Below are 18,145 nucleotides of genomic sequence, written 5' to 3' on the forward strand. Positions count from 1 at the left end.
AGGTGATTGCTCCATATTTATGCATAGTAGACGAGGTATAGAAACATATATAGATTTTAGCTGGGCATTTAATGCAACTTTATTTCTCTCTACTTCTGTCTTCTGGGCTTTAAAGTTCTGTTTCTGTTCCTTATTAAAGTTTACAATAGCATAACCTGCAGTATTAAGTGATTGTGAAACTGCTGATTGCTTTGCCTGCAAAGGTCTACCTTGAGGACTTGACCTGTCAGCTATTTTAAGGCTGCCATTCTGTCTTTTAATTTCTTCTGAAGCAGGCGAATGCCTGCCAACAGAATCTGGGACAATTGCTGCCAAATTACAGAAAGCTTTTTCTTTGAAAACAGAATGGCCAATGTTCTCTTTATCATATTTATTTGATATGGCATCATCTGTTGCCTCACTGAGTTCTGCACAATTATCTGATTTCTCCATCCTTGGGAGCCCAACTTTGAGACTTTCTTTTCCATTTTTGTTTTTTTCTATTTTTACATTTTTTTCTGAATTCCCTTTGTAAAACTGACTTTTTGAGATAAAAGGTTCTCCCAAAAGCACATCTTCTGATTTACCAAGATGAGGATCCTTCCTAAGATGTGTATTTGCCTTGAAGTTTTCTGCATAGAATGGATCCATTTCTGTAAGATGTTCTTGCTTCTTTTCCCCACTTTCTCTATCATGTAGTTTTGTTCCCTTTACCAAGTTGGAAGTCCTTCTCTTGTCAGAACACCTTGCTATCCCTTCAGCTAGTGACTCTATTTGTGTTGGTTGTGTATGACTTAACCCTGATATTCTCATGTCTATCTCTGTTTGGAATCTGCTTTGCCTTTTAATGTCAGAGGTATCTGGAGTGAAGGAAATGGTATTTGGAAATGTATCAGTCACATTTTCACCTTGCCACATTGCTTTCAGTTTGGTTTTTAAATTGGATTCAAGTTTCTTCCTATGTTTTGTAGTAAAGTGTCTATTGATTTTATGTATCTGTGAAATTGGTGATTTCTTTTCCTTCATAGTTAAACATTTGGGATTCAATATAGTTTTCCTTTCTGATAACTGTATTGTGTTTGTCTGGTTTTTAGAGTCAGATAAAACAGGCATAAAGAAATCTAAAGGACCCAAGGAACTTGCAGCTACATTTTCTTGTATCTCTTCCTTTTCCTCTGTAGTATGACCATCCACATTTTGTTGGTGTGTTCTGTTAGACAGAGTGCCCCTTGCTGCTGTACTGAATAAGAGTTTATCAATCATTGATTTGGATGGTGGACTCTTAGCATATTCAGTGGCACTGCGTAATGCCTCTCCTATACTTGTGTACCATTGCCTCCCTTTCATCTTGTACTTAAAGCGGTGCTGTTTTTTCTTTCTGTGGTTTTCTGTAGAACATCTTATGATATTAAACAACTGCGAAATTGGTAGTTGCTTTGTCTTCAAAGTTACATGTTTGGGACTCGTTATACTTTTCTTGCCTATAAACTCTAATGTATAGCTCCGACTTTCATATTCAGATGACATGAGACTGGAGAAATCTAAACGTTTTAAGACTGTTTGTAAGTTTTTTGGATTCCATGCAGTTTTCTCTGAAATAGAACTATCCCATTTCCTTCTAGGATTTTCATCCCAAGGGGTATCATGTGGTATTGAACCAATCTCTGATTTCCCTGTTTTGGGAAATGAAGTCTTTAGACCTACCACACATTTTATTCCTTCTTGCATATGAGGACTTTGTTTCATCATGTAACCAGAAATAGGCTCTAAAACACTTTCTCTAAAGTGTGTTTCTTGCTCTGTTTTTTGCACTATATGAGACAAATTCCAAGAACTTCTGCCTTCAGGACTCTTCGGTTCAGATCCTGATTTGCAAGGGTCAGGGTCTTTCATTTGATATGTACTGAAACTGAGGTGTTGACTATAGCATGGAACTGATTCTGGTAACATTTTTTGAATATTTTTATCTTCTCTTTCATGTTGTACATTCATGTTCATTGCATTGCTAGATTCGCTTTCCATATCAGTCAAATTGACCTTCTGTGCCTCCCCACCATGTGGTGATTTCTGTAACTCCAGGATGGTTGCTCGTAGATCTTTATTAAATTCTGCCTTTTCCCCTTTACCTGAATTGTGCTGTTCCCCCACACCTTTCCTATGAGTTGGTACACCACGTTTTACTGCACCAATTAAAACTTCACTGTTTAGTGGGTCCTCTGATTTTAGAGGAAGAAGTTTTGAATTTAATGTACATACTGTGCCATTTTGAATCCAGAGGCATTTCTTTGTCTCCTCTCCTTGTATTGGCTCTGCAGGCTGAAGTTGTTGTGGGACATCTTGTTTGGTAACAAACAGAATTTTCCTTCTTCCTTGGTTTTCTAATTTGTGAAAGTCAAGATCCTTCCCCTGACCTGAACGGAATATGAAATGTTGCAAGTGCTGTGGAATTACTTTTAACAATGCCTCTGGTTCCCTTTCTTCTTGCTCTTCATCTTGAAGACGGGTTTCTTTAATGTCATGTGAAGTAATACTATCTTCATGTGGAGATGTATCTTGCTTTACTTGAGTAGAACTTAGTCTTTTTTCTCTTAGCATGTCTTTCTCTGTTTCTATCTTGCCATACTTGTTAATGTCAGGTGTCATAGTCAGGAAAGCATATGTTTCATCTGCTCCCTTTTTGCCTTGATGCACTTCTTTCATTTTGGTTGTCAAGTTACAGCTCAGTTCTTTTCTACGGTTTGGACCAGCACTAGCCTTGATATTGAGCATGTATGAAATTGATGGCTTCTTTGCTTTTATAATTCCACATTTGGGATTCACTAAAGTTTTCATGTCTGAAAATTGTTTTAAGTTTCTCTTCCTTTTAGGTGTAGATAAAGCAGGCATGCAGGAATCAAAAATCACTGTCTCTTTCTTTTCACTACCAGCGGCTTGTTCCTTTTGATGGCTAGAATCAGATGAGATACCACCTTCTCTTGCATAAAATATGATTTCATCAACCTTTGCTTCCCCAGACTTTAGAGGTGAAAACCTAACATAACTCTCTACCTTTTCAAATGGAAATTGATCCAGTGTAGGGCATGAAGTAGACTCCAAAATAGTTTGTGTAAAATGTTTTTGTGGTTGTACCTGAATATTTGTATTTCCTGGTTGCTTCATTTCCTCATCTGATTTGACAAGCTCATTATCCTTCTGATATGCATTGAGTATGAAGCCATGGCTATTCTCCGGAGTCCATAAAACTTTGGGAGGTGGAATCTTACGACCTACAGGGACTTTTATGTCATTTTCTGTTTTGTTGACTTTTGGTAGTTCTTCAGCTTCTGAAGGACCCATTTGGAGACTAGTCTCTGAAGAAGTTTGTTTAAAACCTGTTTGGTGCTGCATACGTTGTCCATTAATAGGTAGCTCCATTGTTAAACAGTTCAGCACTGGGTCTGATTCAAGATGGATTTCCTTCATTTGACCCGCATCAGACCCCAGCTGCTGGCTCAGCTGCGGCGCTGCTTCTAATAAAACTTTCTGTTCCTCTTCCTCTCCATCTTGCAATTTTTCCTCTCTGTCATGGGATATACTACTCTTAGCAAAGACATCAAGGTATGTCTTATCTGCTGTTTCTCCTTGCTTTAATTGAGACGCAGGGAGACAGAACTCTGTCTGCAAACTGCTATGCATTGGAGAGCAAAGGGTATTTACACATTCAGGTACAAATCCTTTAGTTTGATTTAACTTTTTAAACTTAGTCTTAAAGTCTAATTCTGATTTCTTTCTGTGGCTTGTGACACTCACTGTCTCTGAGATTGATGGCTTCACAGCCTTTGTATTTACGCATTTGGCCTTCACTGTGCTTGTTGGGAGAGAAAATGTTACTCTCTTTTTCATCACTTTAGAACAAGATAAAACAGGCATGCAGTAATTGAAAGACTCTAGCGAAGTTGCTGGTAAATCTTTTGGTGTTTCTGTCTTTTTTTCTGCAAAACAGTAACCCATTTCTCTTGTATCACTTCCATTACTTGGAACATCATTTTCTCTTGTTTGGTTTAAACGGTCTCCAATCAGCGATTTTCCTGATACTGGAGAAGGCATCTCTGAATCTGCAGTGCATTTGCAGCCTGTTTGTGTTGTTTGAGTACTCTTCACATTCTCAACATGAGATGGTTCCATTATGGGAGACACAACAGACTTCATAATAGTTTCTGTGAATGGGATTGGTTGATGCATTTCTTTCTCTGTTTTAGTCTCCTTAGCTAGATGTGCATCAAGTCCAAGGTTCCAGCTATCATGCAGGACTGCTTTTGGTAGAGTTTCTTTAACACCTTTTACTTCATCTTGCAATTTAGCATCTAGTATGTTTTGGGATTCATTTCCCTTATTAATGAAATATGGATACTTTTCTTCCCTTTCAATTTGGGATTCCTCTTGGACTAGCTTGATATGACTGTGATTCTCTGCATTTGATCTGCTATGCATTCTAGTATTAGGCAAAATAGACATGTGAGGGTAAATAACATTCAGAAGCATACCTGCCACAATTTTATCTTGCAGTATCTGTTTAATTATAATTTCAAAATTGCCTCCCATTTTTTTCCTGTGGTTTGGAGTACCACATATATTGCTATAAGGCATCAGTGAGATTGCTGGTTTCTTTACTTTCATAATTACATATTTGACACTGAGTACACTTTTTGTTTCTGATAATTTTTTTTTAATTTCCTGCCTTTTAAAATATGGTAAAGTAAGCAAGTGGTTATTGAAAGACCCCAGGGCAACTGCAGGTAAGTATCTTTTTACATCTTCCTTTTCTTCTACAATATGACTATCTATTGTCTTTTGGAGGTTTCCACCAAATGGGACACTATGCTCTGTTGTATCAATTAAAAGTTCACCAACTGGCAAGTTCTCTGGTATTGTAAGTGGATTCTTTGGATCTCTGGCACCCTCTCTGTCTGTAGGTCTATCTGTGCTTTGCTTCACCTTCTCAACTTGAAATGGATCCATCATCAGGCATGGACTAGTCTCCAAAATAGTTTGTGTAGAAAGATTTTGTAGTTGGACCCCTTGCTCTTTATTTGGGGCTTTGCTACTTCCTGAACTGATCCGCTCCATTTCAAATTTGATGTATTCAGGCTTTTGCTTTAGATGTACGCTGAACCTGAAGCCTTGTGTCAGCTCTGAATTTGCTTCTTTCTCCTGTTCCTTTCTATCACATTTTTGTGGCTTTTTAAATGTAGAGTTCTTATCAATGTAGTCTGCATTCTGTGTTTCCTTCTTATCTGGTAATTTCTCTTGCTTTGATGCTGAATAACTGAGCCTTATTATTCTTAATGTATCTGTCTTGGCTTTTAATCTGCTATGTGTTTCTGTATCAGGTAGTTGAGAAATGTTAGTGTAAGCGGCACTGTGAAATGCATCAGACGTTTCTTTATCTTGGTGCATATTTGTTTTGTTACTTCCAGTGTTGCATTCTAGTTCCTCATTTTCATGTAGGTCACTATCTTCTGTAACATTAAGTATCAATGGTGTATTTTCCTTCAGATTTAGACTTTCTGCACTCACTTGAATTTTTATGGCTTCTAATTCTTCACTGCTTTTATGCATTTTGCTTCCTAGGGAAATGACCAAATGGACATTTGACAACTCCAGAACAAGTTCCAAAAAACCTTTTTGTTTCTGTGTATTTTCCCTTGGAAAGCACCTTTGCATTTTTGGTGTATGGGTTGGTAACTCCTGTCCATTTGAAAGTTGAAGACAGGAATTCTGTGAACTTTGTAGGTCCTCCTGTATTTTCATTCTATTGTTTGATTCCATTTTGGGAGAGAAAACAAGTTTCTGCATAGGTTTTGATATGGTTTCTTCTAAAGATGTCTTGTGCTTTGGAATATGCAGATCAAATGGTTTTTTACTATTTGGAGCATGAAATTCTGTAATACCAATTCCCTTTGCTTGAGTAATTGAGTCTTTAAGAGATTCTTTACTCTTCCCATTTGTTTCTACTAGTAAACAAGGTGCTTTTAGTTGAACAGTGTTGACCATGAAGGATTGTTCTTGCTGAGGTAACATTTTTGGTGAAATATTTTTTAGTCCTTTGCTTTCTTTGTCATACTCCTTTTCCTTTTCAGTAATACCTGAGATTCCTGTCTCCTCAAGAGGACCTGCATAACTGATTTTCTCTGTATCTGGTGACTTATTTTGCTTCTGCAGAAAATGTCCACGTTTTATTAAACTCGGCATGACTTTCAGTAGTTGTTTTCTGGAATAATTTTTAACATAAGGCAGAATAAGCTTGGAAATAGAAATAAGATGCAAAGCTATATCTGATATATCTTTCCTTTCATGTAATTCTTTCTTCTCAGTGTTATTCTTGCATCCTAACTCATTCCTATTTTTTAACGTGTGACATACTGTGATTTGAAATACTTGTGAAGTTGGTGTTTTTTTGGCTTTTAGAGATGGAATGTTAAGACTGAGTTTGCTTTTACTGTCTGGTGTTTTTCTTCTATTTTTCTGCCCTTTAATGGTAGACAAAAGAGGCACTGAGCTATGTACAGAATCCTGGTTTAATTCTGGTGAAACAATTTGTTGCTGGCCTTGTGGTTTTACACTCCTTAGTTGTGGCATATCTTCGGTAACTAAATTTGGATTCAGAGTTAAAACTAGAAATTCAGCATTCTTAAAAATAGTGTCTTGCCTCTTAATTGAATATTTAATCTTGTTTGAATTTATAAACCAAACAGAATGCTGATCCTCACCTAAGTGCTCATCAGACTCCAGGCCCTTTACTGAATATTGTGCCTCAACGATTGATGGAATTTTAACAAAATGTTGGTTCCTATCCAAATCTTGGGACTGGAAGGAGTCTTGTGTGCTGCTAGAAAATGGCTTCCTCATCACATCTTCAGGTTGGGCAAAGTTGCTGGCCTTGTTATCAGGCTGGCTGTTAATTGATTCTTGGTTATGATTTATATATTGGGTTTGACTAGTAAATTGGGCTTCATAAAGACATTGATTCTGAAAAGCATTTTGTCCTGGAAAAGAATCCTGTGCTTGGACAGAAATAACCATTCCAACAGAAGGTTGATTCTGATTCAAGGGCTCTTGAGATCTTGAGCATTGATAAGTAGTTCTAATCCCTAACTTAGTTTTGGGTTTTGAAGGAATTTGATTTCTCACATTTTCTTCCAGAAGTCTAACTTGATCTCTAGAGAGAAATAAGTGGGCAAGAGGGCAAGGTGCCACATCTGGATCTTCAATTTCTACAGCTAATCTAGAGGCTGAAAAGCTAAGATCAGAAGAAAATTCTGAATTTTTGTTTTTGTTGGTTTTCATCATTGAAAATAATTTCTTGGAGGAAAATTGTATTGTTTCATATTCACTGTCTGGATGCTCTGTATGGCTTAGATACATTTCCTCTACTTCTGAATAAAACAATGGCAAAGACGAGCTGATTCCATTTGAAGATGGCACATGACTTCCACTAGAGTGACTTACTTGATCTTCACTTTCACTAGTACCTGACTGTATTATTTCATGTGAGAATAAAATTCTATCTTCAAAGTTATATTCCTTTTCTTCAGATGTAAGTGATGAAATAATTCTTTTTTCTGAAAAGGTGCCAACTCTGAAATATAAGAAAACAGTGTACAAATGAATACTAGGATATATTTCACATAAGAATTACCTTCTAGATTCAAGAAAATGCAGCATAGTGTATGAAAACAGATCAGTATAGAGATAAATTGGAAAACCATTATCCATAATACAAAACAATTCATTACCTAGTTCTTCTCACTTAATAAACTAATTGACTGAAAAAGTGAAGTAAATCAATTATATATCTCAGAGAATATACCTCAGCATCTCTAAAAGTCTATTTTTGACAGGAGTGGGTCAAAGTTGCTGGATTAAGATTATATTCTTTTACAAGGAACATCTTTTCTGTTCTCTATATGAAAGTTTTCACAAAAAGAAAGCATTCTTAAAAAAATAAAAAACATTCTTATGGAAATGTAATAGGCACAACAGAAGAATACCAATAGTATAAACTAACCGTCTATAGATAAATCCAGATTATGTTAACAGTTCTTTGGGATCAACAGAAAAGCCTACATTTTAGGGAAGCACGTCTCAGTACAATTTTAGGCTGGAGTAGCGATCATGGATGATGTGAACTTCCAACACCCATGTACCTCAAATGATTAGTCTCAGTCTAAGAAGTGCTCAGACCAACAGCATCAGCATCATCTGGTGTGATGGTTAATTTTGTTTGTCAATTTGGCTGGGCAGTGATGCCCAGAGATATGGTCAAACATTATTCTGGATGTTTCTCTGAGGGTGTTTTGGATGAGATTAACATTTATATCAGTGAACTGTGAGAAAAGCAGATTGTTCTTCCTAATGTGGGTGGGCATGATCCAATCAGTTAAAGGCCTGGATAGAACAAAAGACCGATACCTCAACCCCCTGACATACTCCAGCAAGAAGAAATTCTGTCAGCAGACAGCCTTTTGACTTAAACTGCACATTTTAGGCTTGCTAGTCACCATAATTGCTTGAGCCAATTCTTTAAAATATATCTCTTACTCTCTCTCTCTCTCTCTCTCTGTACACACACACACACACACACACACACACACACACACACACACACATACATAACCTACTGGTTCTGTTTCTCTGGAGAACCCTGATAATACACCTGGAAACTTATTTGAAATGCACATTCTTTGGTCCCATCCCAGCACTATGGTATCTGAAGTTTTGAAGGTAGGGTCAAAAAATCTGAGTTTTAATAAGCTCTCCAGCTGATTCTGATACATGATAAATATTGATAGTCACTGTTTGATGGATGAGCAAGCCTAAAATCAAAAACTGAAATTCATATAAACTAGGTGAGATCATTCTAGTAGCTATTTGTTTGGGGAACACAGATTACCTCTTACTTTACTGTAAGTGTGACTTTACTTTTAAATACCCCTCAATCAAAGTAGTGAAGGCAATATATGAAATCCATCATGATCTACTCAACCGAAAAAAATTATTTGTACTAATTGATTACTTATAGAACTGAGAATTAAAAATGAAATGCTAAGTCTCACAAATGACTGAATGGAGCTCCTCTTGGCCAAGGAGACCCCAAAGAAATCTTGAAAAATGAATTCCTGACCATGATGGGATGGGAGGTCAGACAGGCCTTATTATATCACCTGCCTCCCTCACTACCATTAGGCTTTCTTTCCTAAGGGTAAAAAGGCTTGCACCATCCTTGATATCAACCAATGGCCTGATGCTGCCCCTCACTTCTACTTTCAATGAAACAACCAGCTAGCATTCCTTACTGATAAGAGACCACCAACCACAGAGTGGTTCTGCCCAGTCTAGGAAGGATGTGCAGTGGGGGTTTTCATGTCCCTGGCTTCACCTTTTGATGTCAGAGGGCCAAAAACTCCATGCTTATATCATGCTAAAGCTGCCATTTTTTGAACATGAGTTCCATGGAGAGGAATGAAGCTCAATTGCTCATGCACACATTTCTCCTTTCATAAATATTCATGATTCCTCCTACAGCTTATTGACTACAAGTATTACCCACCTCATTCAGCATGATTTCCTGTCTTATTCTTCCTGCCCTCCAATGGCCTGTGTCTGGCTTCTGACAGGAGGCTATGCTTCCTAGCCTGTCAGAATGGCTATCCTACAGGCTGCAATCCTTTATGAACACCATCATTCTTTTCAAAACCATCATTCTTCAGTTGACACAATGAAATCTCATTAATCTGGAGTTGGTTAATTAGAATTTGGGGGTATATTAGGCTATACTAATGATTTTGTTTTTTCATAGATAACACAAAAATATTAGGTAAATATTTAAAATATGTTAGTTTTCAAGTTCTTTCAATTTTTAGAGCACTTATTAACCTCTAATATATAGGCTATTTTATGGGCTGAATTGTGTTTCTCTAAAATTCATATGTTGAAGTCCTAACCCCAGTATCTCAGAATGTGACCATATTTGTAGACGTGGCCTTTAAATAGGTTATTAAAGTTAAATGAGGTCATATGTGTGGGCCTTAATCCATATTTGGAGATAAGGCCATCAAAATGTGATTAAGTTAACTGATGTCTTTATTTAGAGTGGGGCCCTAATCCAATATGACTGGTACCCTTGTAAGAAGAGGAAATTTGGACACAGAGACACCATGGACATGCACATACAGATAAACGAGCATGTGATGCACATGTGTGTTTACTGCAGCACTATTAACAATAGCAAAGACATGGAAGCAACGCAAATGCCCATCAATGATAGACTGGATAAAGAAAATGTGGCACATATACACCATGGAATACTATGCAGCCATTAAAAAGAATGAGTTCATGCCCTTTGCAGGGACATGGATGAAGCTGGAAACCATCATTCTCAGCAAACTAACACAGGAACAGAAAACCAAACACTGCATGTTCTTACTCCTAAGTGGGAGTTCAACAATGAGAACACATGGACACAAGGAGGGGAACATCATCCAAAGGGGCTTGTCAGGGGGTGAGGGGCAAGGGGAGGGAAAGCATTAGGACAAATATCTAAAGCATGCTGGGCTTAAAACCTAGATGACAGGTTGATAGGGGCAGCAAACCACCATGGCACATGTCTACCTATGTAACAAACCTGCACGTGCTGCACATGTATCCCAGAATTTAAAGTAAAAGAAAAAAAAAGAAAAAGAAAAGAAACGAAAAGAGCACGTGAGGACACAGCAAGAAACTGCCCATCTGCAAGTCAAGGAGAAACACCTCAGGAAAAACTAAGCCTTTCAGCCTCCAGAACCTTGAGAAAATAAATTTCTGTTCTTTAATGCCACCTAATTTGTGATATGTTGTTATGGCAGCCCCAGCAATCTAATACAGACTGTATATACATCTTTGTTATCTGCTCATTACTTTTAGTATAAAATATTTGGTAGTAAAGTCCGTTCTTCAACTAAGACAAAATTTTGGGTTGGATGATCATGATGTCTACTCTCCAACACCTGTTCTACCTCAGATTATTAGGCTCAGTCTAATATAGTAATCCCATTTCTGAGTAATTAGTTTAGGAATGGGCATGATCTAATCCTAACATGAGAAAATGCTGAAGCAGGCTGGGCGGGGTGGCTCACGCCTGCTAATCAATCCCAGGTCTTTGGGAGGCCGAAGCAGGTGGATCACTTGACATCAGAGTTTGAAACCAGCCTAGCCAACATGGTGAAACCCCAACTCTACTAAAAATACAAAAAGTAGCCGGGTGTGGTGGCAGGCACCTGTAGACCCAGCTACTTGGGAGCCTGCAGCAGGAGAGTTGCTTGAACCCAGTAGGTGGAGGTTGCAGTGAGCCGAGATTGTGCCATTGCACTCCAGCCTGGGCAACAGAATGAGACTCCATCTCCAAAATCAAAAACAAAAACAAAAACAAAAAAACCTTGCAGCAAACCATTTCCCAAAATTCAATAATGCAATGTAAGATCAGCAGTTCGCTTTGCTCACTGAGACTATGCCTGGTCAGCACAGTTCTCTCTAATTTCTCATGTCACCTTCTGACATATAATTTATTTATTATGTTGTCATTTATTGTCTGACCCTCTCTCACCCCCACACACTGTTTTGTTTGCTGATGAGTCTCAAGGGCCTACAGCAATGCCTGACACAGAGTAGGCAATCAGTAAGTATTTGCTGAATGACCATCTCCACCTCCAGGCTTCTGATTGCTAACAGCAAACTGACCCAACTCTTTCCTCAATTTCATTGAGGAGAAAAAAATCCCTCATACACAAACCACTCATAGATGTGACTGATTTTAGTGAAGACTTGGAGGCAGAAGCAGGAGAGAGTTGACTACAGTCATGCAAAGGGCTCCCATTTAAACATTAGGTACGTCTCCCCATTTGTGAGATGTCCTCTGGCCTCTCCCCACCAAGGAATCTTAATTGGCCTTTGAGATTTAAAAAATAACTCCTCATTCTCCTAGGAAAAGAGTGACAATCCTAGAGCCATGGTAACCAGTACCAGAATCAGTTGTCAATCAATCAATGGCAACCCTATAGTCATAGTAACAAATAAACACCAAGTCTGCTTTTAAACTGTTTTATCTATCAACGATAACTCCCTTCAGGAAATGCACTTCTGAAACCAACCAGTCAGTGACAAGTTTAAGCTTTGAGAGTCAGGTGACTAGTGGCAGACTCTCACTCAAGCATGCATCTATGGATAAGGCCAACCCTAAAACAAACCATTCCCCAAAATCTGATATAAGGTCAGCCGTTTGCTTTGCTTACTGAGACTATACTTGGTCAGCTCGAGTCCCCAGATTTCAGATACTGAGTGGTGGTCTTATCCTTTATGTCACTCAGTCCTAAGCCTCATACCACTACACTTGCAACTCCCTCTGTTCTGCTCCCCTATGCCCCCCCACTACCCCTTTCTCCTTTGTCCTATTTCATAAGCAAGATAAAATCCACTCCACCTCTAATGCAGTACATTTTAACCATTCTGATGCTTAGGTTTTGGCCAATATACCTTTCTATTTCAAAATAATTTATTAAGATGCTGTCCCACTATTTCCAATAGCAAACACATGGAACCAACCCAAATGCTCATCAATGATAGACTGGATAAAGAAAATGTGGTACATATATACCATGGAATACTATGCAACCATAAAAAGAATGAGATCATGGCCTTTGCAGGGACATGGATGAAGCTAGAAGCCATAATTCTCACCAAACTAACACAGGAACAGTCAACCAAACACCACATGTTCTCATTCCTAAGTGGGAGCTGAACAATGAGAACACATGGACACAGGGAGGGGAACAACATACACCAGGGCTTTTTCTGGGATGGCGGATGAAGGGAGGAAATTTACAGGACAGGTCAATAGGTGCAGCAAACCACCATGGCACACGTATCCCTATGTAGCAAACCTACACGTTCTGCACATGTATCCTGTTTTTTTTTTTTGAAGAAATTTTAAAAAATTAAATGAAATAAAATTATTTGAAGGTATAAATGGTTAAAAATAAAATATGCTGTTCCAAACATGGTTCTTTTCAAAAAAAAGAATTCATGTATATAAAATATATGTGTGTATGTGTGTATACACACACATATATACACACATATATATACACACACATATATATACACACACACACACACATATATATATATATTTTTTTTTTTCCTTTCTAGCTGGAGTCTTGCTTTGTCTCCCAGGTTGGAGTGCAGTGGCATAATCTCGTCTCACTGCAACCTCCGCCTCCCAGGATCAAGCCATTCTCAGCCTCCCGAGTCATTGGGATTACAGGTGCATGCCACCACACCTGGCTAATTTTTGTATTTTTAGTAGAGATGAGGTTTCACCATGTTGGCCAGGCTGGTTTCAAACTCCTGACCTCAAGTTATCCACCCACCTCGGCCTCCCAAGGTGCTGGGATTACAGGTGTGAGCCACCGTGTTACACATTATTTCAACTAATCTTCATGATATTCCTAAGAGGTAATTCTTCTAATCCTTAGTTCGAAAATTTAAAAAAAAAAAAAAAATGGAGGTATAGTGAGTTTAAGTCCTTAGCCCAAGGCCATGCCATCATTAAGAGGTAGAACTACAGGGCTGGGTGTGGTGGCTCATACCTGTAATCCCAGTGCTTTGAGAGGCCAAGGCGGGTGGATCACCTGAGGTCAGGGGTTCAAGACCAGCCTGGCCAACATGATGAAACCCCATCTCTACTATAAATACAAAACATTAGCCAGGTGTGATGGTGGGTGCCTATAATCCCAGCTACTATGGTGGCTGAGGCAGGAGAATCACTTGAACCCAGGAGGTGGAGGTTGCAGTGAGCCGAGGTCGTGCCACTGTTCTCCAGCCTGGGCAACAAGAGCAAAACCCTACCAAAAAACAAAACAAAACAAAAAAACAAAGAGGCAGAACTATGATATAAAGCTAGACCTTTTTTAAATTCAAAATTTGTGTTTTTTCACCATAATATGCTGCTGCCATAGGAGCCGTATCTTTTCTCTAATCCTTTTCCTTCAACACCACCCCCAACCTCTTCTTCTCAATGAATTTCCCTTAACTCTCCCTAGAAAGATGCCACCCAAGGATAGGTTTAACTTCTGTCCAGGCAGGAAGGGAATAATAGGATACAGGGATGGAAAATCTTTAAAGTGTTCTTGATTCTGAAGCTGAAAATCCTTTTTCTTCTCCATGTCTTCTTGTGAATTCCTCTTGCCTGTTAATCCTCTGATTTTGAATTACATGTGAAGCTTGGCTCACCAAGCACACCTAACCCCTGTAATATCTCAAATGCTGACTCTTGGTCTGTCCATTTGGACTTATTCTGATTGCACTACTGACATGCTGTAGCTTGTGCTGGCATTCTTGTTCCCAACCGGCCCTGACAAGTGTTCTACCTACTCACACCTCCAGATATTGTTACAGCTTCCCAAGACACTCACCTGAGAACTAGAGTTGCTAGTACCCAATATGACAATATAGCAACCAGATTAAAAGAATAAAGTCCTTTGATACCTGACAAATAAAAGAAATTAGACGAACATCAAGTAATCCTCTGATTCACATAGCAACTAATCACACAGTGGCTAGTGATCTAGCTGAAACACAGAACTGTGCCACTCTTATGTGTAACCACCACTAGTGGTTATTATCTACAGAATTGAATCCAGGCTTCTTAACATGGTATAGAAAGCCCTTTATGACCTGACTCCTATCTACCTCTTCACATTCGTCTTCCACTACTTCCTGACTCAACCTCAACATTCCAAGCAACTCTGAAATAATAGTAATTTCTTGCACGTTGCTGCTGTTTCTGTTCATGTCCTGGAATGTCTTTCTTACCCTCCTAAATCTGTGTCCTTTTCGGGCTAATGTTCATTAATCCTTTAAAATTCAGCTCCAGCATAACATTCTTCGTGAAGCCATTACCAACGCCCTAGGCTGGCTTAGGCATCTCCTAAATGTTTTAATATTTCTGTCACTGTGTCACCATACCACAAGGCAATTTTCCTGTATGTATACATCTTCTCCACAAGAATATAAGCTTCTTGAGAACAAAGACTATCTTATGGCTTGAATCCCAGTGTTTGTGTCCACTTTATAGTAGATATCTAATAATTGTTGAATGGATTTCAATTAAAACAATTAAAATATTGATGGCAACAAGATTCATGATTATGTCAGTATTTAATCCCTAGTACGGAGATAACTTTACAATTCTGATAAATTCTGATTTTACAAACTCCTTTCATGTCACTCATGCAGCACCCAGCTCAGTGTTTGCTTGGTCCACAGTAAGTGCTAAATAAATATCTTTTCAGTTGAATTGTAAGAACTGGTATATTGGAGAGAGTGTTAGAGTAGGAAAGAAAGTCACTTATCCTCTTCAAGCTTTATTTTCCTCATCTGTAAAAACAATAATAATACTACCTACCTTGAAGGATTATTTCAATAATATACGAAAAGTCCTTAACATAGCTTGGAGCATAGCAACCACTTAAAGTAAATGTTAGATTGAATCGTGACGTGGAACAGCTAGGAAAACCCTTCTTTGAAATTCAGAAGTAAAGGCATTTTGAATAGAACACAACCAACCTATTTCATTTAGCTTCAAAATATATATGTGATATGTCACATACCTTTCTCCTGAAGATGGATTAATAACTGACCAATTCTCTGGAGCTGAGTAGGAATAAAAAAGTCACAGTATCAATGAGAAAAGCTCAGGATGAACAAGTTTTATATTAAAATGTGAAATTGTATAATACTTACCAAATTTCCTGCTTTTCGGGCAACTGTCTTCCCTCTATTTTAATGGAAAAAATTGTTAGAGGAGTAATCTGAGTATCAAAGTTCAAAAATTTTACAAATTATTCTTATGTCTGATTTTGAAAACTAGGGAAAGGGGAAATCAACCATTTGTTCTTACCTCCCGGACATCTGAACTACCCTTTTTAGGAAGTGCGGACTTCTTCCAAAAGGATGCACAAGCTTTCATGAGTATTATTTCAAAAATAATTCCTAGTAAAATTATAAAGAAAATTGCCATCCAATCATTTTGAATAATCCAGGACTCTAGAAATTCCCATAATGTCACAAATGTATTATCTTCCAGTTCACCCCCTACCCCTTTTTTAAAGGAATAATATTGCTTTGACATTTTAATGTAATATGTGAAAGAGACTGGTGTCTCATTCAGAAGTCCTTGATTTCAGAGGCCCTGAATTATAAAAAGTTGGTATGCCCAACTCATAACCATGTGCAACATTTGGCCAGTGCTTCTTGGTGCCTTATCAAGTGTGGCAGTGACTGCTCTGGGCCTAAGTTAAGTGAGGTACGTGTCATAGTGGGTATTTAACTGAGCTCATATCAACTTTAGCAATAATGAAAGTTCATAGGTAAGATATGTACACTGTATAAGTAGTTTTTTACTAAAATTCAAAAAGTGACCTTCTCTTAACTTCATAGAAAGCAACGTAATTCTATCATGGACTGTCACTGCCCTATTATAAACATAGAATAAATTTGGATTGGTAGAAAGCATTTGACATAACCATTTCTATTAACACCAGGAATAGCGTATTTTATGCTACTTTGTGGTCAGGAAAATATAGTCCTTTCTTAGAATGAATATAGATAGGGTTGACAGGTTTAGCAAATAACAACATTAGATGCCCAATTTAATTTGAATTTCGGAGAAATGTCAAATAATTTTTTTGGTCTAAGTATATCCCATTGCAACTATGTAGAATGTATGATGACTTGTCTTTTAGGGGCCTGATTTTTTTTCTTAAAATAGAACACATTTTATATTTCTTTTGGCTAGCAGGGTCCATTGGCACCATTCCCCTTCAACAATCTATTGATATGCTGAAAACTACGGTGTCTTTGGAATAACCTCCTGTTGAATTTCCTTTTCACCCTGTCTACGGTGATTTCAAGGAGCTACTTGTGATGTCCTTTCTGATGTCAGAATTAAGGGTGGGGCAGAGGCAGATGTAAGTACAGTACTGCCCACTCTCCTTCAAAGTCTAGTGGGTAGGCCTGGAAGCTAATTGAGAAGTACAATTTTAGTCACAAGTAGACAGGATAGTCTGGACTAGTAATGAAGAATGTTAACACTACCTTGGATTTAGAGTACTCTTCCTTCAAAGGTGTAATTAATTAATAGTTCCTTTGCAGATGTAATTCTTTAATGCTTCACTTTTGTTTTGTTTTTAGTACTTCACTTATCCAAGGTAGGTTAAGCAAAGAAGTATTACTCATTACACTGAAGTATTATTCATTACACTGAAGTAAACTGTTCAGGCCTCTTCTGTCACATCAGTTTAAATAAGTGCAACAAAGATTTACAACTTCAGCTGGGTGAAGTGGCTCATGCCTGTAATCCCAGCACTTTGGAAGGCTGAGGTGGGTGGGTGGCTTGAGCAGGAGTTTGAGACCAGTACTGGGCAACATAGGTGGACCTCCGTCTTTACCAAAAATTTAAAAATTAGCCAGGCATGGTGGTGTGCGCCTGCAGTTAGTCCCAGCAACTTGGGAGTCTGAGGTGGGAGGATTGCCTGAGCCTGGGAGGTGAAGGCTGCAGTGAGCCATGATGCCACCACCGCATTCCCATCCTGGACAACAGAGCAAGACACTGTCTCAAAAAAACAAAAAAAGAAAGAATTATCAGCTCTGTCCCTGAACGTTGGAGATTATGAGATCAGTGACATTCTAAATGTTGGAATTTACAGTCTTCCAGTCTCCTGGACCACAACGTACAGGTATTTATAATCTTTATTTAAGTATAACTCTTATTTTGAATTTTGTCTTTGCAAAGAATCACCCTTTAGAATGCTTGGTAGGTCTTCATTGGCTCTGAAAGAAACTTCAGCAATTCCTCTTGATTTTTCTACAACTATAGTAAAGTACACCTTCCCCGTACTCCCCTCCTCACAAAGACAATTGAGGTGATTTTAGTCTCCTGGGTTTCCCCACAAAATTTAAGCATCTGGGCCGGCCGCAGGGGCTCATGCCTATAATCCCAGCACTTTGGGAGGCCAAGGCAGGTGGATCACCTGAGGTCAGGAGTTCAAGACCAGCCTGGCCAACGTGGTGAAACCCCGTCTCTACCTAAAAA

At 38.4% G+C, this 18,145-nt stretch overlaps 1 protein-coding gene across 1 annotated transcript in view; it reads right to left on the reverse strand.

The window, feature by feature from the left end:
* Window positions 1–16,322, reverse strand: part of CCDC168 (coiled-coil domain containing 168) — a 29,705-nt gene extending 13,383 nt beyond the window's left edge. The window contains exons 1-4 of the mRNA XM_025364746.1: window positions 15,953–16,322; window positions 15,796–15,829; window positions 15,663–15,705; window positions 94–7,597 (exon numbers count right to left, since the gene is read on the reverse strand). Of these exons, the coding sequence (XP_025220531.1) occupies window positions 94–7,597; window positions 15,663–15,705; window positions 15,796–15,829; window positions 15,953–16,183 (7,812 nt within the window). The 5' untranslated portion in view covers window positions 16,184–16,322. The remainder of the gene's footprint in view (window positions 1–93; window positions 7,598–15,662; window positions 15,706–15,795; window positions 15,830–15,952) is intronic.
* Between the last annotated feature and the right edge of the window lie 1,823 nt (window positions 16,323–18,145).

The sequence above is a fragment of the Theropithecus gelada genome, chromosome 17, assembly GCF_003255815.1.
Source record: "Theropithecus gelada isolate Dixy chromosome 17, Tgel_1.0, whole genome shotgun sequence".
NCBI lineage: Eukaryota > Metazoa > Chordata > Mammalia > Primates > Cercopithecidae > Theropithecus > Theropithecus gelada.